Source organism: Hypomesus nipponensis, chromosome 10 (assembly GCF_054491055.1).
Source record: "Hypomesus nipponensis isolate SF chromosome 10, ASM5449105v1, whole genome shotgun sequence".
In the NCBI taxonomy this organism is placed as follows: domain Eukaryota; kingdom Metazoa; phylum Chordata; class Actinopteri; order Osmeriformes; family Osmeridae; genus Hypomesus; species Hypomesus nipponensis.
In genome coordinates, this window is record NC_140370.1 from 8362337 (window position 1) to 8386867 (window position 24531).

A 24531-nucleotide genomic window follows, 5' to 3' on the forward strand; every position below is an offset into this window, starting at 1 on the left:
TCGCCTCTGATTACTTAATTGTGGATATGGTGCCTTGCAGGCATCTCCACTATCTTAATGTCCTTGAAATCAATTAGCTTTTTCCCCCCTGCATGCTAGTCTGTTGGGCTTCCTCTCTTGCCTACGTGTGAGTTGTCAAGTGGACCGAGTGCTATAGACAGAGTGCCCCAAACCTAAATCCATTCAGCCACAAACACACTCTGGATCTTTTATAAAGGAAGTAGAAAGCCTGCCAAGAAGACAAGAGAGGACCACAGACAAATGGACAGTGAGCTCATTACAGGGGCTGATGTGCATCCTCTCTCTTTCTGCAGCAGGGCTTTTCATGACATCATTGCTTCAGAACCAGAAAGAACAATTCAAAGACTCATAACACAGTGGGTGCACAGTATATTGGTCCCTCAGTATTGGCCGATATTAGCCATGGCATCCTAGGAGTGTATATTGCTTATGTGATATATTACTGTAACCCTGCTTTTTAAGTGTATTAATAACACATATTAGCCACCGAAAATACAATGGAGGTGGAGTGGTGTACACACGTTGTGAGGTTTTGAGGGGAACACCAAGATTGTGTAAATGTTGCATGTTTCATGTACTAGGAGTGACAGAAAGATGTGTTGCTCATCATTTCTGACACTGGCTCTCAAAGATGGAACCCTGTGGTACCTATTAGGGTGTTATTCTCTTCATTAGCAAGGCAGCATATCAAATATGCTACTGCAAAATGTTACTGATCAAAATGTATTTCAATACTACTAAAGCAATGTCTGCATTTCTTCCTCACAAGAAAATGTAATTCATACAATGTTTATTACATATCATATAGTACATTTTATTTTTCATAAATTGATTTTAAGTTGAGATTCAATATACGGAAATCTGATTTCTCGATCCGAATTCAATAGTTGCATGTGAAATATACATATTTGTTGAACATACTAAACTGTTACCTTTGCATTGTTCAAATCCAGATCATGAACAGTGCAGAATAGTACACACACCTCTGTATTTCCCTAACAATATTCAGACACCATAATTATATAGCACTGAAATACTTTTGAATTAAAGGTCGACCCGCCAAAGATAACTGGCTGCTTTATTTGTTGAGAGGTTGGCTCAAAAGCGACCGTGGGAACAGTTCACTGATTCAAAATGCTAATGATTCATAATCAAAAAGGGCCAGGACTAGAACAGAACCTGGCACCTAAAGTGGTGCTGTTTGGTAGCGTTGTGGTTCATGCCCATCTTCATCATCCATTTGGACTTCATCCTTTGGACATACTGCATGTCCTTCTGGGTCTGATGGAAGGCAGGCTTTCCTGGGAGGGGAGAGGAGTGGAACATGATGGTAAGTGGTTGTGAATGTATACATTAATCCCAAAACAAGCATTTGAACCACCAATTTAGCTTTGAGTGGCTTGGTGGAGGTACAAATTGCCAGGTGGAGGTATTGGTGATGAGTGAGAAAGCTAACACAGCTTTGTCTTTGGACCAAACACCTTGAACAATCACCTAAAACTGTATTCCTATATTCTCTGCCAAAAATCCTCAAGAAATCGAACTAAAACCAATAATGCTGCTGTCTTTTAAAAGGTAATGTTGCTACAGTACCACAATCTAATGTCTCGTGCCAATAGCAGATCAGGGCTAGGATAATTCAAATCTGTCGATGTACAGGTGCATTCAAGTCAGAGCTAGCATGTCAGTGTAGACAAACTATGGAGTGAAGGAAAAGGGAATGCATCGTGACAATGAATCAAACGCCTGTCCCTGGCCGAGCCTTACCGATGTCTCCGCCCCAGCCCAGGGCTTTGTACTGCCGGAGCACCCGGCCCACAGCGTGCCTGTTGTGGGCCAGCACCACCGCCCTGGGTGCGCCGAAACGCTGCTTGTAGTACCGCATGAGCGACCGGTGGCCAATCGTAGCACCTGGGGGACAGAGATATGGGGGAGGTCAGCGTGTAAAGACGACAATACACATATCTGTTCATACGCCACCTTTTGTGCACCGTGTACTTTGTATGGCTCGTGCCCAGGATGCAGCCTAGACACCCAGACTATTTCTACAAGCATTTCGTTTCTTTGACCAAGGCACAATGTCATCACTGGGTCCTGTTACCTGAGGGGAGGGTGAGCTCCAGCGTATCGTCATCAAACTCTAGGTTCTTATCGTCGGGCAACTCTTTGTCCTCCGCCTCAGCCCCCTCTCCCACCTGGTCTGGGTAACTACTCCTGTGTAGTCAATGGAGACAAGAACATTTGGTTGAGCAGGGCGAGACATTACCAAATGTTGGTAACCAAGCTGATGATGTGGCAATGGCAGTTTACTCCGTTTCTTGAATGTTGAGCAGATTTTGTAGGTTGTTGGGAGTTCTGCTTTATTGTCCGTTACCTGAAGTCGTAAAAGTCTGCAAACTCCAACGAAGCGTCTCCGTCGGTGAAGAGCTTACAGTGGCTTTTGTCTGTCATGTGACCCTGCACCGCCTCCGTGGAGTAGAACGACCGCCCCTTCTCATTACACCATAAACACACATTACCTGTGCCAACCTTCTCTCCTGTGAAAAGCAGTACAAGGATTAGCATTCCCTTTCCGCCCCCTTAACGGACTCTTGATATGTAGCATCTGTCTGAACCTGAATAAATGCATGAAGGGTCTTTTAAAGTTTCAACTCATGTAAATCAAAGCTTCGTCATGGAGCATTCAGACTTTTTATCAACATAAACAGGACAAAACTGTAGCACAAATACTCCTCCAAAAAGTAACACAATTAAAAGATCTGTGCTGGGCTTTTCCCAACGACACCATTACACACCCAGGTAACGAATGAGTCCCTTGAGGTCTATCAGGTACTCCAGGTCGGGGACGAAGAAACTGTGGACGTGGGTCATGTGCGCCATGTTCTTCATGAGCGAGTGGGAATGGTGAGGACAGAACAGACAGTCTGTGGTTGGGATGGCCCCGGGGGGAGGGGCGTGGTGGGGGGGTGCTGATGCCGTGCCGCCCCCCCCCTCCTCCTGCTCCATCGTCTCCTCTTCATCCTCCTCGTCGTCCTCCTCCATGTCGTCGTCATCCACGTCTTCCCAGTCCTCTGCAAGGGAGATTCGGAAGTATGGACCCTACATTTAGTCTGAAGTCATGGGGTCACATCCAAACAATGCATTTCAACCCAGTCGACATTGAAAACAGGAAGAGCAATCAATCACACATCACAGGGTATCCCCTCTTAGAATTTTCAGTCAAATCGAGCAGGTTGCATACACAAGTCCTACACTGATACATGACTTTGGTTTTGGTAGCGTACCTTCCTCTGGTTCAGCCCCCTCCTCTCTTTCGATCTTCTTTGCCTGCTCCTCAAACCACTGAAGCCTGGGTGGTTTCTCTGGTTTCTCTGCCCTGGGCCTTTCCGCTGCCTCCTCCTGTCCCACGGCCTGGGCCTTTCCAGCCACGGCAGGACTGGCTCTGTTCTGCTCCTTCAGGGCCTGCTGGAGAGCCTCGTTCCTGGCATTGTGGTCCACCTTCCCATCTTCTCCCAGTCCCTTCTCCAGGTTCTTCTCGTTCATTTTCTGCACTTTCCTCTGAGCCACTAACAAAGCTTGCTTCTCCGCCTGTTGATGCTTGTGTGACTGCAGATGGTTCTGGTAGGCATTAGCAGTGGAGAACTTCTTGTTGCACGTGGTACAGCCTTCGCTAACCGCTGCCCCGTTCACCTGCTGTTCGGCGGCGGCCCGTTGGGCCAAAACGCGCTCCTGGAAGTTCTCTGCGGTCACAGGTGGCATTTCCGCCACTTTGCGTTTGAGGTTGTAGCGGTGCCAGTCTGTTTTGTAGTGGGCACGCTGCACCTCACCATCTGAAAACGCCACGCGGCAACTGATGCAGGTGTAGGACGACATGGCTGTAGGGAACATGATCAACCACATGAACCACATGGTCAAATGGATGTGATCATAGGGATAGGGGCTGATATTAGCAACAATGAAATACCATAGCAACATCTGTCTAATTGAATGCAAATGTGGAAAAACCCTACATAATTTGCACATTTTCACTTTTTATAAGGGCCAAGAGAGATTAATTTTGAAAATGTGTTTTTACCCTAGCACTTGAGAAATGGAAACGCACCATTTACTTATTAGGATATGTTTGGCAAAGATCACACATGAAAGGTCTTTAGGTTCATGAGATCAAGTGGCTAGTCTTCCACAGTTTGATCTACACCTTAAATTATTTGTTATGGCCCTGTCACTCCAATGCCAGGCAAATGACTGTCACCACAATATTCCAAATAGGATAAACAGTTAGAGCCAATAGACACAAAAAATATTTGTTATCACAACAGCCTTACTGACACATGTTAATTCCTTTTTTCTGGTTGTTTTGAGATATTATACATACTTTCCAAATATTGTTGTGCTTAAGGAAATTCATCAAGTAGACCTAAAGTTTTCTTCTGGTGGTTTGGTCTGTTCATTTTCCTTAGTATTACCCGAACGAAAGTCAAATCCTACATGTATTACAGTGAAACATGAGAATGTGCTTGTTTACAACTGGCTGTGGGTGAATGTACCTTAGCAAGCTACCTAGTTATTTAGAGTAAGTTCGATTCGTGGGTCGCGAGCATACAGTGTGGTGTATATGTTTCAAAACATCTAAGTATATTATGGGAATAAAGGGCAATATTTGGCATAGTGTGGACTACGTTAGCTATGTTTATCAAACAATCGTGAGACAGAAAAGTGGTAGCGACAATATTTGCCATTCTGTATCTCCTCAAATAGTCTAACAGTTAGCTACCAAGCTAGCTCTAGCTAACTTCAGCGCATCAGCCTGGTGGTAGTGGTATTGGTGGTGGTAAGCAAACGAATGACAGCAAGAAGCTAGCTATATGATAAACGTTGCGCTGGCTTGTTACTTCTCAAATTTAGCTGGCTATCATGGTGTGCATCAAAAATGAGTTAACTCACCAGCCCAATCCCTGTTTCACAAATTATTTGCAAATACAGGATGGTTGTACACGAGGTTTAGTTCTTGGGTTATCTCTCCTTCTTTATTAAAGTTTCAGGGCAGAAGGTTACATGAAATTCACATTACCGCCACCTACTGAATTGGAGGTCCTTGACATCAGAGATCGAGCCCATAAACACTACTGGATTTTCTGTCATCATTTTGAACTTTAAATAAACAAAGACGGAAATTTTATAATGAGTGTGTTGTTGATTTAGCAGATTAATAATGGAATTATTCATAAATTATTTTTTCATTGAGGTGATATATTAAATATCTGGGAGCACTCCTTTTGTATAGTTGTAGTTTCTGGCCCATTGGCTGATGCGTTTAAAGTGTAAATGTCAAACAAACGCCACCCTGTGGTTTTATGTGGTGTAGACAGATAACTTGTAACTCTTCTCTCCTGCACAGGCGCACACTCATACTGCTCAACCTCAAATGGATGGATTGTGGTGTTAACAAGTGATGGGTTTTTTCAGATTACAACACTGGTTTGTGTTTCTTGAAAAGAGTTAAGAACAACATTGTATTATAAGGACTTTATTTGATTTTACTGTTGCCGTTAAAGTCAAATGTCACAGGCACAACAAATGTTACAGGCTCCCATGACTCTTTCAGAGATTTTACACAATTCAGGATTCATAACAAGATGCAGATCCAAAAATCAGTGGCTACTGGTGACCATGGCAACAAGTTCCCTCCAATACAACAGTGCATCAATCCTACATCAGAAGACCCAGCACCAGCCTCAGACTCACATCTTTCTGGACTGAAGTGAGTTCACATACAATTTTTAGCATACATTCATAACATACCAGATTGTTCTACATTTGAGCTATATTATTGTTCACCAGACACAAGTCGGTATACTCTGCATAGTGCACACTTACATGAAACCCTCTTACACCGTAAACTTACAAATAATAATCATCTGCGTAATAATCAATAATCATCTTAAAGGGACAGTTGACCCAAAACGGTTATTCAAGATAATCCAATTACCTTAATTTGAGCAGTTTCACGTAGGCTTTATTTTATTTCAAATTAATTTACTGCATGAAACTGATCACCCAAAGCCTGTGGATTATCTTGAGAAACCAGAAAAATACATTTCTGTTGAGTTAAAAAACATCTCCATAACAACTCACAACATCATGTATCCATCTAAATGGACACATAGCACTACAAGTAGAGGACAAATATGTATCATACATGTTTGGGTGAACTGTGATTTTTCATTCATTGGTGTAGTCTAACAATGATAGCAAATTGTGAAGACAGCCATTAAATTGATAATTCAACTGTTAAGTTGTGAATTAAATGAAGCTTATGAAAAACGTATTACACTCCATCCGTGCAGATCTCATTGTTTCACCTTTTCTTTTTTTTAATTATTTTGCATCATGTTAGTGACTTTTTCTTCTTAATTTGTGTAAAGAAAAAAGAAAAAAAAGAAATGATAGTACTGAAGTGAATTTAAATCCCAGATTTTGAGGGTAATATGACACTCTTTGACTTTTGTCACACAGCTTTGTAGCGTAAGGTTTCATGCCAGTTAAAAAGTACTTTTGTAATGAATGTCAGTCTTTTTAATAACAGTGTATCACTAATGCAATGCAATAATACTTTTTATTATAACTATATCACACCTTTATTTACATGTTAATATGTCAAATTTCAGCCAAATGGTTATAACCCCTGATAATCATTAGGTGGGGATAGTACACTACCAGTCATTATTGTAAGGACAGGAGTTCAGATTTATTGAAATCTTTATATTAAATTGGTATTGTTTTATAATGTTCCATATATTAAAGCATTTCAATATATTGACTTCACCGTGCATTGGCTAGAATTAAGTCTGACATTTCTAGATTTTTACATGTTGTTTTAATGATTTGGTTGACTGGATTTGGTAAGAGCCAGTTTCACCAACAAGTTTACAATGAGTTTCTGTTTACTGGGATTACTGGGATTAAAACAGGGTTAAAGTCTAGATTGTTGCAAGGCTGAAATAAAAGCCTTTTTGTTGCAAAGCAAAATGTATGTCCCTTAGGAAATACTGTATTTCTATCAGTAGTTTCTTCCCCCTGAACAAACCCATTCCAAAACAAAACAAATTGTTCCTAGATTTTGTAGTTCTGACCTTTTTTAAAATAATATGTATATTTAAAGCTTTTCATTAACCTAATAACCTTTGTGCCATTATTATTATTCTTATTTATAAAGAAAATCAAATGTAATAATACACATCGTTTATTCGAGTAGATACATTTAGGTTATTATTTCATGTTTTCAAGTGTCTAGTTGTTTATTAACAATTACGGTGCAAATTCAAATAAAACATTTATCAACACCGTGAAGGATACTGTAATAACAAATACAAAAAGCCATCCCACTGAATAGCTGAAAGAAAACAATAAAATGTGTTAAAGAGATTGAAACATCTTTAACATTTAGCTCGGTTTAACTAACATCTAGAAGCTGAATTTGTTTTATTTGTTTTCTGAATTATGTCTCAAGCAACCAATATTAAGGATTTGGATAGTTAACTATGTTCTTTCATTTAAGTCAGCTTTTTAATCAAATATATAAGCCTAGAAAATAACTAACTTTCTGGTTAGCTGGCTTGAATGTTTGAAATATAGTTGGCCTACAAAAAGTGTCATGCTAATAATTGTTTGCTAAAGTTCAAGACAGTTAAGACAAAACTTAACTTGTTGTCAAATATCGGTGCACAATCAATTAATCTGTGAATAACCAAGCTGTGGCAGCTGCAAGCCTATTTGAAACAACTACTTTAACAATGGATCAAATGAAACCAATTTTAGTTCTTGATTTAGTTTTTTTGGGAATTTTACTTCAAGTTTATCAGATGATTTCTAGATCAAGATAAAACTAAACGCTGAACATGTTGAACTATCCCTTTAATAACAACAGAAGCATCACTATGGTACATGTCACAATTTCAAAATGGGTTTATCGTGAACAGCAGTTGTGTGTTATAAGAGGTATTTTTGCCAGTAACAATCTTATGTCAGCATTCATGTCAATGCACTATAAGTAAAACATGACCTCTAAAATGTTCTAAACTGAGATATCCATGCATAATATTGCTTGTCTGCATGTCATAACAAAAGATCAAGTCCATCAACTATGTATGTCTTTCATGAAAAAATATACAAAATTAGAAAAAAAGGATACAAAATATGTTGACTATAGCAATTATGTGTAATCTTTTGTTGCATGTTCTGGTTAACTATTTCCTACTACTGCCTGACTTAAATGTGCATGACAACTAATATTACACGTAGACATACAGTACAATAAGCTACACTGAAAGCACAGGTGATTGTCATGTTATCTTTGGGTCTGGTCAAATAAGGCTGTATAAATATGACAGATTAGTGAATGGGACAAATCTGAAGAAAAAAAAATACTTTGGCAGCAAAATCTGGAAGACCCACTTATTTCCTGCCCACATAACACTACAGACCTAAACATTGCCTTACCATGCAACCACAGTGCATAACTCTGACCATCATCCCACGTTAATGATTCTCATACAGATGGATCGTTTTCTATACATTATATGTAGAAGGAGTGTTCCTACAGCAGTTCAACTTGAAAAGGTTATCTGGAAATACTGTCATATTTTTCCCCAAACCCCACAGTCCTCAATAAGTATGGCCAATAACAACCCCTCCGGCTCCTCCAATCAACGGCGCCCAAGGAGCTTTGAGAAGAATCCCCCAGATGAGGTTGGCTTGCTAGGTTTGGGATTGGCTTCAACTTTGGTCTGGCTTTTCTGCCCTAGACCCAACTCCCCTTCCAGTTGCTCCAGCTCTGATTGGTCAAGCAGCTCAAAGTCCTCTACTTCACTCTCTGAGTCCTCTGCCAGGTCTAGGGGTGCCAAGGTCACAGGGTCAGGCATTCTTGGCCGCACTGGCTCCACAGCAGTTACACCCATGGCAGCTTCTATTCTCTCCTGGATCGCGGCAGTAACAGCAGCAGTGATGGCATCGCTGGCCATTTTGTTAACAAGTTTCAACGCTTGGGTCGAAGCATCAACTGGCTGTACCAGCATTTCCCCTTTGGAACTGATTGGATACTGAGGATGTGGGGGAGGGGTGGGGAGACCAATGCTGAGATCATCATCATCTTCACCATTTGTCCCCATGCCATTGTCAACAGAGGGGAATTCTGGGAGGCCTCCAATAAACACTTCTTCCCGGTCAAGGTCTGCACATGTGGTGAAAAATGAGAGAATTTCCTTTTTATCTATTGAGATAATGATGTATGTGAGATCACTTTTGACATCTTCTATGAAAAAACAGAACAACTTTAAAGTGTTCTCTTTTACAATGAATCTTAAGTACTTATGACACTTCTTGTGTGTATGTGAGGTGAGGTACTGATTACAGTGGCATCACAGTAGCAAATTACCCTCTGAGTTTTCTGTCTGGGGTGTGTGTCCTTCTGACAGATTGAAAGTTCCATTCTCCGTCCATGTGATGTCTGACACATCTGTGTCTGATACTGACATCTCCTTACACACAGTAGAATCCATCTTTTATAAATGGATAAACAGAAAGGTGGAAGGTGTATTATAAGTAAAAAAAACAAAAAAACTTTAACATTCAAAAAGGGACTCTTGGAAATTGAGTTTTCCTGTAAATATTAATGCATTATTAAGCCATTTAATTACCTACTAAACTTTCGCACAAAAATAACAGTTCTCCCTCTCCATTAAACATTGTGTCCTGGATAATTTAACAGTACATCTTATTAGCAGTCATTTAAATACTTTGTGTGGATAGCGACCATCATAACCACCCAGAGCCTGCGAACACTACATGCATTTCTTGTCTGTTTATGTGGCATTCTCTTTTTTGTTGTTTTGTTTTGGTTAGGAACGATGCTTGGTTAAAATCAATTTGGTGACTGGATGCGGGCCCTCAAAAAACTGGCAGAACATGATGACCTGCGTGAAGAACATCTCAGAAAATCACTGCAAACTAAATTTGTAACATAATCAGTGTTTAAGGGGAAAACTGATACTTTTTACAAACATCCTAACAATCTGGCCTGAGCAAGAATGCAGATGCAGGTCATGAGCTTTGAATTTCAAGCAAAGGGCCAATCAACTTAATTAGATTCAAACTAACCTTGGGGAACAGGGAGGAGAGGTCAGCCTCGATGTTCTCTCTCTCAGTTTGGGCCTCAAGAAGTCTTTTTTCTATAATGTAAACCAGAATCAAGTTACTTTTGCAAATAGCCTCTGTCATAGCCATACATGTAGTTGACCATGCACTGAACCATGCAGGGAGCATGTAAGATCAGTTGTGCATCATTTGTAGTGTAGCTATGGCTCTGAATACCTTTCCACACACATATTTAGAGACTGGATTAGGTTAGGTTTGATGCATGTGTTTGTACATGGTGTCTGTATACAATTGACTACACCACCAATTAATGACAGCCCTGAATGTGATTGTTTATGTAGTATGTTTGATACTTGTACAATTGGGTGTTTGCATGTTTATCTTAGAATGGAAACAGATATCCTTTTGTATCATTTAATGGTGAAATACTCCAAAAGTACATCAGATCATCTAAATAGAGTTGGTCAACAGATGTTACTGATGACAACATTTAGTGTATAATCAAAAATCTGTAATGGATTGATTTCACATGCCAGGCCTCCCATGGTAAAACCCATGCAAGTAGTGTTTAGATGTTTGTAGTCAGCCACTATGTAGTTAGTTACCATGATTCACTTTGATTTTCTGAAGTAACTCGCCGACTCCGAAGTCCAGCTTCTGCAGAACTGGCTCCAGCCACAACCCAAACTCATGTGATGACATCAGAGGCCACAGGAAAATGGCAAGTACTGAGGAGCAGAATTGGGGAAAGGAAGAAAGATAACAGGATGCGGTGGTAATAACTCAACTGACTCATTGTTTACCATTAACATGTCTGTGCCAGTGTGTTCCCATATTGTGTCTTGTTAAGTGATGGGCAACAAGTGCAACCGGAGGCTACAAATTATTTAGGGTTAAGCATTTCCAGGAACCCACAATCATGTGACTCCTGGGAAATTCTGACTCTGGAACCTTAGTCTTTTCTGTTTGGCGGGAACACTTTGATGGCAGCATTGTGATTACGCAACACTATGGCCAAGCACTCATGATACATTCTATGACAAAGACTGACCAATTGAATTGTGCTAACACTGCATTATCATATATTTTTTATACAAATATTTTGTGAAATTAGTTTTGAGTAATTACTGCACCAGCAGTAGGCTTACAGTCTGGTTTGCCGATCATTGCATTAACTTGCTAGCTTTTGTTTAAATTGCCAAGCTATTGTTTTGGTTGCTGGTCACATGCTTGTAATTCAGATGACCCAAATCAGCTCCACACCTTGGTTGCCTTTTAAGGGGCTTTAAGAGAGGTAGTGTAAACACGCTTCATTTCATGTGTCAAAATCAGAACTTCCCTTCTGATTTATTCATGTTACAAAGGCAAACAAAAGAGAAACTCACCTAAACCATATGATATGATTACCCCTGGAATGTAACGTCCTAAGACAGCCAAGAAGGTGCATAAACTGCAAACCAGCAAGCAAAACTAAAATGGAGAACAAACAAAATAACTTATTAACATAGAAAACATTTGAACAAATAGCCTTAATGGCACAAATCACAAAAATAAAGTGAAACAGTCAATCTTTCTTTAACTTGTAAAATCCATTCATTCAAATAGATTCTGCGAATGGATTGTAAAGGTATTCTGTCCATTAAAACAGGTAACTATATAAAAACACGATTTAGCATGATTACCCAAAAGTTGTTTTTGTTGTATTACCTTGCCTGGGTTCTGCTGCTTGAAAGAGGACGTCTCCTGTATAAAGAGCTTGAAGCTCATCCAGGAGTCGGTGAACTGAGTCCCAGCCCTGCTGTCCTGTCCAGAGTCCACTATCTCCCAGCTGCAAAACGGAGGCAGAAAGTGAACAGTTGATACAGTTCAAACATTTCTATCAAAATGAGGTTGTGGAATAATTCAAGAGAGTACAACAAAACCAACTGTGTGCAGTCATCTCTTTCACATACAATATTAATGTAGCTATGAATTACTTCTGCCACTCCCACTGTACAATGGGACAAAGCTATGAAGTTAATAGCTACGAACAATGTAGCTATGAAGTCCTTCTGCCACTACCACTGCCTCACTGTACAATCCCTAAGACCTTTCAGTTCCTTGCAATGTTGCCATACGGTGCTGAAACAGCTGACCCCAATCATTTATAGTTAAAAAAAGTTCAAAGTAAAAAATCCACAATTAATTTAATTAACTTTTGCTTTCATTCTGACTTCCAAATTAAAAATGAATATCATGGGAGTAACATAACTGGTAGTAATCTGATTTGTTCCCATTAACACCAATGCCATATCCTTAAACACCTACTGTGTTGACAGATGAGCTTAGGAAGCACAATCTGGCTTGAAACAACACTCAATCCGTTTAATTGCCTTTTTCAAATGACATGCAAGTAGGTCAAACTTTATGAGGTGCTTGAAACTAAATCTCATGTGACCTTGCAAGGGCTGACAACTGTATTGCACTGTATTTGTGTTGAGCCCATTCCAATAAATAGAGACGAGGGGGGTTAAAATTGGAATCAAAGTCTACTGTACCTAGAATGCATTTTCTCTGCCTTAAACATTATATACCTTTGATGAATGCATTACCTGCTACTCCTCAGCCTCAAGGAAAAGGTTTGGCTTTCAGTATGGGAAAACTCTGAATTATTTTGCAGGTCAGAGGCATCTATTAACGGAAGTTGTCTCAAATGGTGGCCTTCCCCACATTGTTACCTCGCTTTGCCCCCTTTCCAAACACACAGCTGTTTGATCTAGTTTCCCTTAGACTTGCCAACTACCCGTTTAGGCGTTGTTCAATCCCCTTTCATTCATCCCATTTGGGGCCTCTAGACTGGAGTTTAACACTACAACAAGATATCCACTGAATAGGCTCCCCTACCATTTCCAGACATGGGCCAATATTCCTCCGTCACCCCCCACGTGACAAAATATCAGCTTGCCATTCCCTTCTCATATTACAGGCAAAAGCTTTCCAAGGAGATGGGAAAGGTGTTGGTTGGCGTGTGACACTGTATCTGTGAGCCAATCGACTCAGATGAGGGTTTCTTCATTCCTTGTTGACCACCCATGCTGCTCCATTGGAAAGCATCAAGAGTTCCAAATTGAGACTAACGCAAGACAGGTGTGCCATTGGTTAATAAGGCAGTCCTATAATATGAGGTCTGGTAAATTCCTGGTAAAAGTTCTAAAGTCAGCAATCTCCTTGGGTGACAACTTTACATAAGGGAAAACAGAAAACAAAACATATTGGTATTTGAAAGTTACAGGGAAAGGGTGTTCAATCAACAGTAAATACAAAGGGCCAAAATAGGGTGACAGATCAAGTTTTGCTGCTCTTCAGAATAGCCTTCAGCAATACGCGTATTAAAGAAACAAGTACTTTTCCTTGTGTGCCAATTTGGTTCATAGGACAGTGCTAAGTGTAAAGGCCTTGGCAAAAGTTCTGGTTCTTGGTATTAGTGATAACATACAATGAGGGAAAGCAAGTAACATTGCCCTTAAGAAATATCAGGGCATGGGACAGGTTTCCATCTCGGGGTAAAATCCAAGAGGTAACATCTGACTCCATTCCGCTTAACAGACATTGGATCACACCGGTTTCGTCACATGATCTCTCAGACTCTTTGAAGTTCCCTTGTGACTGTCATGCCATCACACATTACAGTCTTACTTACACTGCTTGTATATTGGATCTGGTACCTACACAGAGTATACACATGTCATATCCAATATTCATCTCTAGCTCAAACCTGATCCTGACACTTGTTTTTCTTACTTTCTGACCACATTCAGCTACCTCCCTAAATCTACTAAAGAGACAGGAACATATTCATAACAGAACCAAGCTGCTATTTGTTGGTTATTCACACTTCTTAAAAACAAGGCAAGAGACTCCTTCAATGACAACAATCATACTAAAGACCAGGACAGCTGGACACACAAAGCAGCTGTATGGGCGACATGGCATTTCTAATTGGTAATCTCTACAACAACATAGGGAGATACATGTTTGAGCCTTTAACCAGGCCAGTGACAACGTATTTATAAATAGGCAAACAATGTGTGGGATGGCATCAAAAACATCCAGGTAATTTAAATACTCTTAAACAAAGAGAGTAAATATGTGTTTCTGCTCCGAGTGTACAATCGTAACTATTGAGTTTCAAGCAGAAAAATATGTTCTGTATATATGCAAGGTGCCACACTGAGCCCCAGTCTAGACTATAACATGTGACTTCCATTACAAACCAGCTTTCAAGCATTGTCTTTACCGCAGTACACAGTTAAACCTTACAGCTTTTTTTTAGCTTTTGTTACAAGGCCTGTTCTGCTAAAATTATAGGTCTGTTGAATGATTATATAACAAAATGGAAGATCTTCATAGTTACATGAAAAAACATGGACTGGTTACTAGAAACAAAAAACATATACAACCAATAAAGTAAAGATCATATCAAATCAAATAATTGGCATTAAGTCGTTCAAAGGGAACCATCTAATGACAGACTCTTTAGTACCTCAGTCCTGCTCCACGGTCTTCAGGCGACATCTTGGTTTGTTCAGTTGGTTCTGTCAGTTCAGTTCTAGCACTACAGTATTATATGATTTCAGATGAGGACTTAATCTTTCACAGAAAAAAAAATCTAATGCCAATGCTTGCGTTGAGATACAAACTCAGCAGAGACCAGCGTGTGTTTATCTTCCATGAGGCCTGAGCTTGGCTATTTCAACCAGGCCCATCTAAAAATAACCAGGTCATGAAGCATTCCATCAGGCAACTATAGAGGGGACAGAGGCGGGGGTGGAGGGGCTAAGGGGTGGTGAGGGGTGGGAGGGGGCTAGGTGGTGGTGGAGGTGGGGACATGTCAATACAACAGATGTAGGAACACCCTTCTGGTGTCAGCCCTCACACTTCTGACTCCCACCCACAACCCTCTTTCACACACACACACACACACACACACACACACACACACGCACACTTTGACAGTATTGTTGACACTCATTTCATTACTACACACAGTAACCAGGGGGTGTTCCTAAGGTTGTATCTCTTACGTGTGTAAGTGTCAAAAAACAAGTACATATTACTGTTATCCTTACCATGTGATGACATATTAGACAAATTATATGATACTTTCTTTCTCAGAAGTTACGTAATTGTTAGAGCTAGAATGATTGTGGTTGCTAGGCTTAAATTAGCCTTTTAATGTATATTAAAATATATTAAAATCTCTTTTTATATATATTCAATTAATCGAACCTGTATTCCAATTAAAAGATTTAGGTGTTATAAATCAGTAAATAAAGCAGTAGTCAAAGTCACTTCATTTTTATTTTAAGACAAATGACATAACAATCAGTTGACTGTGACGAAGAAGTCACATAACTAGTTTATTGGTGTGCAAACTGAAGAAGCATCTCTGTTGCCCACTTTAGTAGGACCTCGTCCAATGAGAAGTTTTCTTCAGAAGCACACCCCTGTTTCTCTGCGTCAAGTAATCTGATTGGTTCTTGCCAGCATGTCTGAGATTGTGAGTAACTGTAAGGTTTGCTGGTTTGGGATCAGTTCCGGAACCATAGAAATGCTGTGTCATCCTATCTATTACACACACTCTTCCCCACACAGAACCTGTTTCACAACCCCATAGCATAACGTCTCTGTTGTCGTGAAAACAAACAACACGTGTGTCCTTTCTAAAGGGCCAACTGGCCAACCAGTAATAATAATATGACAAATTTTTCTTGATACCAAATAGATACCAAGTATTTGATGATTGTATCTCTTGTCTATCATCATTGTCTCTGCTGTGTGGACGCCACCTCAGGTCATTTCTAGGTTGCTAGAAACGTTTTGAAAATGTTAGCTCTATTAAGGCTCATAACAGCATGTTTGCTCCATAAGCTTAAATTACAGTGTGGCATACATAATATTCCTCAAAGGTTGTAATAGAGCTAGGTATCTGTAACTATACATGAATGTATTTTGAAGTAGCTAGATTTATTGTTGTCAAATTAATACAGCGAATTCTGAGACATTTTTAAATTAAGTATAGTCTCATCCTTAACTTACATTTTTTTATAAGATTGATCACACTTTATTCATGCCAGTTAGTCTCACTGAGATTGTCGAGAGGGCTAAAGGTTCATTAGAAAGACATAACCAATCCATCCAACTCAGAAATAACATACCTGTGAATCACAAGACTACTGGACATGATTACAAAACCACTAATGACAACTTAAACGGAAATAGAAAAAGGTGCCTCATCATTGTAGCACTGAAGTCTTGTGTCGAGAGATAAATAACTATACTGTACATATCTGGGATCAGACTAGCAAGGAAAGCATAAAGAGAATGCTTTAATATAGTCAATCAAGTTTGGCAAACATCTAACAGAGCTAACTCGAACAACCAGTTCACCAATGTGTATTAACAAAGGTGTGTTAGTAGGTGATTTACAAAGGGAAAGCTGATCCCAGGCCGGTCTGTTTTGGATCCTCCTTGTCCCCTTGTCGGCTCAGACACCCAGCTGTCACCACACATTCTGGGTCGGCTAATCTCCCTTGCAAGCCCTTGCCAGACCTGGAGTCAGCCTCACAATTACCCACAAGACACTCCTGACAGACAACAGCAGATGACAACAACACAATCCCTCTCCCTGTCTCCAGCCCAGAAACCACATGGAAGGGAGAGTCACAGAGATGAAAGCCCAGAGGGCAGCAATCATCAGAGATACAGACAGTCTGGACTACAGACGAGGCAATGCATTGTGATTATTGCTGTTATATTGAATCTGCTACAGTTGGTGAGAATTGGCTTCAACTCCAAATTCATAAAGCATTCATTGGAATCAGTTCCTGATCCCATTATTTTCACTGAAATCATATTTGATCCTATATCACAATCTTCATAGTAACATAATAAAACAAATGATAACTAATCTCATGAGTGATGTGCCACCTTGACCGACCTTGTCCTAGTTTAGTACATATTTTATACTAATCTCAGTTTGCTTAAGTTAGACAATGCTTTTGAACCGCATCCAGTTTGGCACAAACATTATGCCAGCTGTGGCATTTTGTCTATAGGGTTGAATGTAGACTGAAACTTCTTAGTAGACTACACATACAGTATATTAGTATTCATGTTATTTAATTACAATATTAACTATTATTAGTTAGGGTAAACTAAAGTTGGCTTAATATTAGATGGTATAAGAGTGCCTGAGGACAAAGGTTGAATGGGCCACGTTATTAAATTTTTATGGATGTAATAGTTGTCTAATTACATGACAGTCTCATGATACGTAATCACGTGGATCATGCATTAAGAAGGAATCTGACAGATCCAGGCATGGCAAGTAGGTGGTAAAATGCTAAATGAAAGATAATCAGCTGTCCCTTGGGGCACTGGTCAATGCTATTCTCTGTTGAACAACAGTCTTTCCAAGCTTGCTTGAAATGAACTTGCTTAGTAACTTTTGCTTGTGTTTTCTATGCAAGGTTTTATTTAAATATTGTTTAACCTATTTATATATTTTTCAATATTCTGCTTCTATAAATTTATAAATATATAAATACAGTATAGACACTAAACAGTAAATTACAATGCCCTGCCTGGCATACCAACACCCAAATGTTGGATTATTGGCTCTCTGACTGGATTAGTACAGTGTATGTCTTCAATCAACCCCATGTTGTGGTCATGTGACCTCACATGGTGGATCAACCCCATGTTGTGGTCATGTGATCTCACATGGGGGATCTGAGATTCTTCCTCTTATTAGGCTGGTGGAATGGTGCCCCAGAAATGCCACTGGAAAGAATAAACTGACGTTGTAGAAGACATTTTGATGTAATTTCACTATAATTTATGTAAAGAGTTTGGGGATGACAACATTTTTAAAACACAGGAAGTTATGATTACCATAACCTACAATAAACGAAATACAAACAACAGTTACATTCACATATAAAACACATGGCAAAATAATCAAATAAAAAAACAGCAGGTGCACTTCTTTCTTTTCTATTGCTCATTCTCAGCACTTTAAAACACATGACTGCTTACACAGCATGTATCGTTTAGTGCCGACATTTTCTACTGTATAGTCTACTGTATATACTGTATATACATATATAAGAATATAAAATATCCTAAAATAACATCTGAAATAACCCATCAAAATGTTCTAGTAAAATGTTTACCATGTCCCAACTATCATACCCACATTCTAAAATCTACTGCTTTCTGATGTTCAGGCCATGAGGTGCTTCCTCAGTTTGACAGCAACATTGCTATGTTCCACAACCAATGGGATATGTCAGCCAAGCATACTGCTGACAACGAGCAAGGAAAATGGCTGTCAACCCAGCCCCCGTCACCTAGAACAGGGTTTGTGTGTGATGTGTCAGGCACCACTAGACCTACAACCGCTGAAGCACCAGCATATGATAGCAGACCGATGGGTTTGATACTCACATCAACAAAGACCTATAAGGAGCAACAAGTGCTTTGCCTGGCAGCTGAACAAAGAGGATAAGGTAAACACATGTCCCATTAAGGCTGAAGCCACGTCATGATATGTGACTTGTGTGAATTGTGGGCATAAGTAAGGACATATTACTTGATAGCTGATTGCTTGACTTTAACGGTGATGGATGATGGTTTCCACAAGGGCTAGTATGGAGACATTTGTGGTTGCAATTAATATTCAGTTTGGCTGTTCAATCTGGTAAAAAACAAACTAGGGCCATAATTTGCTGGTGCATAGCAAGAAATAACCTTTGCACATAAATTATCTCTTATAATCTTTTGGTGGGAAATCATAAAAACATTTACATTTGATAAGGGTTAGGGTTTAACGTGTTCTCTAGAAAACAAGAGCCATTTCTTGTCACACTTATCCACACACATGCTTACAAACATGCCCTGCCCCGTCTTGTCTTACCTTCCAGTCATACTATGCCATAAGTGGGCCCCTACGAAAGAAAGAAAAAATTTTATTAGTCAAACTTTGGTCCACTGAGCTATCAATTAACTAAGTCTGTTAAGACAGTCATCTGACTGGTTCTGCCTGCGCCTGGTCGCATATTGGCTGGAATCAGACTGATTCAACATGAAATGTGGCACACAGAAAAATGGTATAGTCACAATGATCTTGTAATTGCTTACTAAAGAGAAAGTGACACACAGTTCTCCAATGTTGTTTTTCAAGTGGTACACACCAAAACAGACCCATCGGTTTGGTTTATTTTGGTCACCAGCCCATAGAGCTATAGCCTACTGTTTAATGAGTAGGCATTGATTTGATAATTCAGTACATAAGCATGACTCAAACCAATTGTGTTACAATAGCAATGGCAGGCTTAAAGGTGATCACCTGGGAGAGATTACCAAAGTATGTGATATGGGGCGACAGCCAAATGTTTGGACAAAGGGCTTACTTCTCAAACTGGTTGTTATTCTCAGGTAGCTAGTACTGGATTCTGCTACTGAATAACAGGCTGTCTACTTACCAGCTGAACTAATATGTAAATAGTGGGGAGTACAGTAGCCAGCTGAATTGGAGCTTATATCACCATCTTGTTGTTGATGTCCACTCACGCAAGTCATTTATAAAATTGTATGATATATTGTATTCAACCAGATATGGACTCACCTTTAGATCTGGAGAGAGCTACGCCTTTGACTGTCACTATTGTCACCATCAGGACTATGAATAGGGCAAGAAGACAGTAAGCTCTGTAGGAACTTAGGGCTGCAAACCTGTAGGGTGAAACAGTATTTGTGTGTCACATAGTGTCGTGCATGTCCTTTGGAGCAGTACCCTCCTGCATACTTTGATGCATGTCATTCTTTTACATAGGCCTACGTTGTTGGAATGTGTGCACATTTCCATATTGTTTTAGGTACAGTAGTACAATAAAATGATTGGACATTAGATTCAATTTTAGTTCCAACATGAACATGAACATCAGTTCAGACAGCTTTTAAGTCTGTCTGTATTTAACAGTTTTCCTCTCCAAATTATTTCCAACACATTTCTGTCACATTTTCCTGGCATTCTGTTTTCACATTGTCACATTGTTTACAGTTTGTGAGCTTAATTGCAGTAATCATAACCCAGCGTCTAATCTCACTCAAATCCAGGACATTTTAAGCCTATTTGAGTGGAAACACAGGACTTCAATGTTTACATTGAAAAAAGTAATGCTGTATAGTTTCTTTGCTATTAAGCACACACACACTCACCCACACGCATGCACGCGCACACACACGCACACACACATATACAGCCTAAAGCCTACCGAAATCCATAAAATGAGCATGCAATTGGTCAGATTTTCTTTAGTCATATTGGATTCTTGTATGTCACTTACAAAATATTAGCAATTATTTATTATATTTTTAATGATGGAATTATTCGACAACATTTTTACGATACAGGTTTTTGAAAGTAAGAAGAAAATCGCTGCGTCATACTCACCAGAATAAAGAATTGATGGCAGCAAAAAGTGCCGTTGTTCTGAATGGCCTTTTCCAGTTGACAATGTTAAGGATGCAACCAGACACTGAACAACCGGCATATGGACAGTGCTTTACTGTGGCTGGCTCATCCCCTTGCCCCGCCGCCATCGCCCCACCTGAGTCACTAGACCGGACCGATGCACATACGCCCGCCGACGGCACCGCAGTCAGAACATCTTCAGTGTCGTTTCCAACCTTACTCGCCATGGAATATGAACGTACCCCTATTGCTTGCTCCTTGTCGGCAGTCCAGCTGCTTGTTTTGTTGTTGTTCTGTCTTCGACGTCATTGACAGACTGCCGGGGTCGTAAGGGGCAATGACGTCACTGCTGTAAAGGTACAGAGACGGGAGCAGACGCCCTCGAGGCTTTGTTGAAGCAGCACCACGTTACTGTAGGTTTCAATTGAAGGTGCATATTATTTGCATAGAATACAGTTAAGCTACATTTGGCATTCGGAATCTAGTAATAACATTAGTTTTTCCCAGCTATCCAACTGTTGCTCTTCATACTATTTTGGTTATATATGTTCTCAATACCAGAGGTTAAAAAGTGCTGTGGCACAGACAATATAGGCTTCCCGTGAGCTCTCAAATTGGATTCCTTCTGGCTCCTTCTCCTAGGTCTGTCGTTCCCCAGGAGATTCAGTATGTCCTGAGAGTGAATTAAGTACCAGTTCTCACCAGTGGGTGGCATTGCAAAATGACACTATGGATGCATTTTTGGAATGGTGTGGGTCAATCATTACCACAAATCAATCGGTAATCTATTAGCCTAACTTTACTACAATTAACTAAATGTCTATCAATTCCTATTTTGAATATTTGTATTTTCACCATTAACAGTAATAATGAATACATGATTATCTTATTATAATAATTAATAATATTATAATCAATTATTCTAATCTAAAATGACAGTGTCAAGGCAATGTATACCGTTGGGGCTTTTCATGATGGGCTTTTGAAAGACATAAAAGAGACTGAATAAGGATGACACAATGACCCATTTTTCCCATTAAACTGTGAACCCATTGCTTTGGCCTTTAATCAAAAGCACAGTTTAATGCCAAATTATGATCCCTAAACAATAACCTGTTCCACTTTTTAATTGCACTCTAGAAATGCATACAGACTGCAATTTACACAAGTATTATACGCTGCCACACACAAATACACAAAAACGACTTGCATCTACTGTACACACACACACACGCACATATACACACATACTCACTCACTTACTCACTCACACTACACACACACACACCATTAACAGACCAGAAAAAAGCACAAAAATGAAATGGAGGGGAGGGGCTCACTAATTGGACTGAATTTCAGTGGGCAACAAAAGGCCAGGCTCGAAAATTCCAGCCCTGGTCTGTACAAGCTCTGCTTTGTTGTCCCATTGCCTGTATTTGTTCTCTTCTAATGCTGTGTTCACAGTTATCTGTTTTTCACCATTGGCCTCTCTCTCTCTGCCTCTCCCTCTCTCTCTCTCTGCCTCTCTGTCTCGGCCTCTCCCTCTCTCTCTCTCTCTCTCTCTCTCTGCCTCTCTCTCTCTGCCTCTCCCTCTCTCTCTCTCTGCCTCTCTGTCTCGGCCTCTCCCTCTCTCTCGCTCTCTCTGCCTCTCCCTCTTTCTCTCTGCCTCTCCCCTCTATCTCTGCCTCTCCCTCTCTCTTTCTGCCTCTCCGTTCTATCTCTACCTCTCCCTCTCTCTCTCACCATGCGATTTATGAAAGGCTTTCGGCCCAGCACGAAACACTGTTTGCCCAAATGTTCCAATGCGCGCACCCCCATGGATAGAACTCACTAGGGCCCCCCTACACATACACAAATTCCCACATAACTTTCTCTGACACACAGTCACACCCGGAGGAGCCTGGACATACAGTTTGAAACTAGAACTTTCTCTGAGGTGGAATGCTATTTTTACCTCAATCGACAGGAATCTACTGCTGCTTCCTGCTCATTATGTTTCTCAATGTTGAATTTCATGGACCTGGGATCTGGCTTTCTGTTGACCAAAACGTGTAGACGAACAAGAAGACACCGACCAAGAGAGAGAAAGGATGATGGGGCAGTTACGGAATACAGAGGATGGGGGTATAGTGGAAGGGTTCAATGCAGAAGAGTTAGAGTGTAAGATCTGCTACTGTGCCTATAGCCTTGGGGGAGGCGGCCCAAGGTACTTGAGTGTTGCCATCGTCTGTGCGCCAAGTGTCTGACCAAGATTTTAGACCTTGGTGAGTCACCCCCGAATGCTGTGGTGTGCCCATTTTGTCGCTACATCACCGGTTTGCCTGGGGAGGTGGTGAGCAGTCTACCGGATGACTGCAACCTGGTAGCAGCACTTTCCCTCCAGAACCGGAACCAGAGGAACATCCACTACCACCATGATAGCCCCACTGAGCTGGTCCTCAGCCCCAGGCAACTGAGCTCGCTGATGGGAAGCAGTCCCAGTGCATCCCCCTCCTTGTCTACCTCGACTACTTATTCTTCAATCCGTGGCTCGCCTAACTTTGTGGTCATCACCATCATGGAGCACCCTCCTCCATCGCCCCAAGATCATGTACATCACCTGCCCCTCTCTCACCCCCCAGGAGTGGCTACAATCCAGGGCAGGGATTACCGTTCCGCCAGCTTGGACTCCATGGCGTCCGTCACCCAGAGGTGCACTGTGTGGAACTGCGCTGCCCTCCTGTGTCAGACCTCGGCAAGGGCGCTGGTGTGGGTCTTAGGACTGCTCTACTTCAGCTCCCTGCCAATGGGAGTCTACTTGCTCATTATGCAGAAGACAATTCTAGGGGTGCTCTTGGTTAGCCTAGTCCCCACTAGCCTTGTTTTGATCATGGTCTACGGCTTCTGTCAGTGCATTTGTCATGAGTTCTGGGACTGCATGCCCACATAGAACCATCCTTGTGTAGGTGGGCTGAAAAGAAATCACCAGATCTTTAAATATATTTTTCAAATTGAATGACATCGACAAGGGTCACATGAGAACTGTAAAATTGTTATTTTCTTATGTTTTTATTCTTTAATTATAATCTCATACTTGATGAAGTTAGGAGATTGTGTGAACAACAATTATGTTCAAGATACTGTAACTACTGGCATTATCTACATTTCAGATCAAAGTATAATTGTTTAGACTAGTAGTGGGAAGTCCTGGAGGGTGTGAATGAGTTTGTGTTGGAATCATGTATTTGGCTAATGATTGTATAGAATAAATACAAAAAATGTATAGCAATTAACAAGAAGCTCTTATAGAGATAAATGGGTGTAGGTATTTTAATTAAATGAGCATTGAATTGTGCATGGATGAAGTAGTGCTTAATCAAAATAACGTTATAAATCTGCAAACTGTAGTAACTTGTTGTGTGGTTTAGGATTTAACTACCACAACATTGTTTGTCACAGTCCTGATAGAGTATAAGCAGGCAAATCGATGCTTTTGAATCTGGCACAATATAAAAGAGTGCTGTTATGATAAAGTGCAATACAACCCTGCTTTTGTTTGTATTTTTAGCAAATTGCAGTATGCTCATAGTGACATATAACATTTTTTAAATGACTAACAGAAATAGACAGATCTTCCGTTCTGAAAACTATTAACTTTTTATACACAACTCAACAATTTGAGATTCCAAACCGAGACTGGTGTCACTTTCTCATACGTGAGGTGGGTGTTCTAAAGAAGAATCAGACAAAAAGGAATAATAAAACCTTTACCATATTGTATGAATGAGAATTTATTTCACGTAAGGCTTTGCCAGGAATTCAAATAGCTGTTTGTTTTGCCTGCTGTGTGAACAGTTTAT

The 24531-nt window shown here is 40.3% G+C and overlaps 3 protein-coding genes across 3 annotated transcripts; 1 reads left to right on the forward strand and 2 right to left on the reverse strand.

Annotated features, from left to right (window-relative positions):
• Nucleotides 1-796: 796 nt before the first annotated feature.
• znf622 (zinc finger protein 622) lies at nucleotides 797-5105 on the reverse strand. The gene is made up of 7 exons (XM_084708513.1): nucleotides 4966-5105; nucleotides 3306-3896; nucleotides 2817-3092; nucleotides 2396-2558; nucleotides 2123-2235; nucleotides 1789-1932; nucleotides 797-1322 (listed from the first exon to the last, which is right to left on the reverse strand). The coding sequence occupies exons 2-7, from the start codon at nucleotides 3892-3894 to the stop codon at nucleotides 1189-1191; spliced, it is 1419 nt and encodes a 472-aa protein (XP_084564639.1). The 5' UTR covers nucleotides 3895-3896; nucleotides 4966-5105; the 3' UTR covers nucleotides 797-1188.
• A 2813-nt stretch (nucleotides 5106-7918) lies between these two features.
• Nucleotides 7919-20934, reverse strand: retreg1 (reticulophagy regulator 1). The gene is made up of 9 exons (XM_084707617.1): nucleotides 20672-20934; nucleotides 19844-19950; nucleotides 19133-19163; nucleotides 11881-12001; nucleotides 11559-11643; nucleotides 10779-10901; nucleotides 10177-10247; nucleotides 9455-9578; nucleotides 7919-9250 (listed from the first exon to the last, which is right to left on the reverse strand). Exons 1-9 carry the CDS (start codon nucleotides 20917-20919, stop codon nucleotides 8727-8729), a joined length of 1434 nt encoding a protein of 477 aa, XP_084563743.1. The 5' UTR covers nucleotides 20920-20934; the 3' UTR covers nucleotides 7919-8726.
• Nucleotides 20935-22785: 1851 nt separating this feature from the next.
• rnf182 (ring finger protein 182) lies at nucleotides 22786-23621 on the forward strand. Its single transcript, XM_084708283.1, is given in 2 exon segments — nucleotides 22786-22879; nucleotides 22882-23621. Coding segments are annotated over 2 exon segments (834 nt in total).
• Nucleotides 23622-24531: the final 910 nt, after the last annotated feature.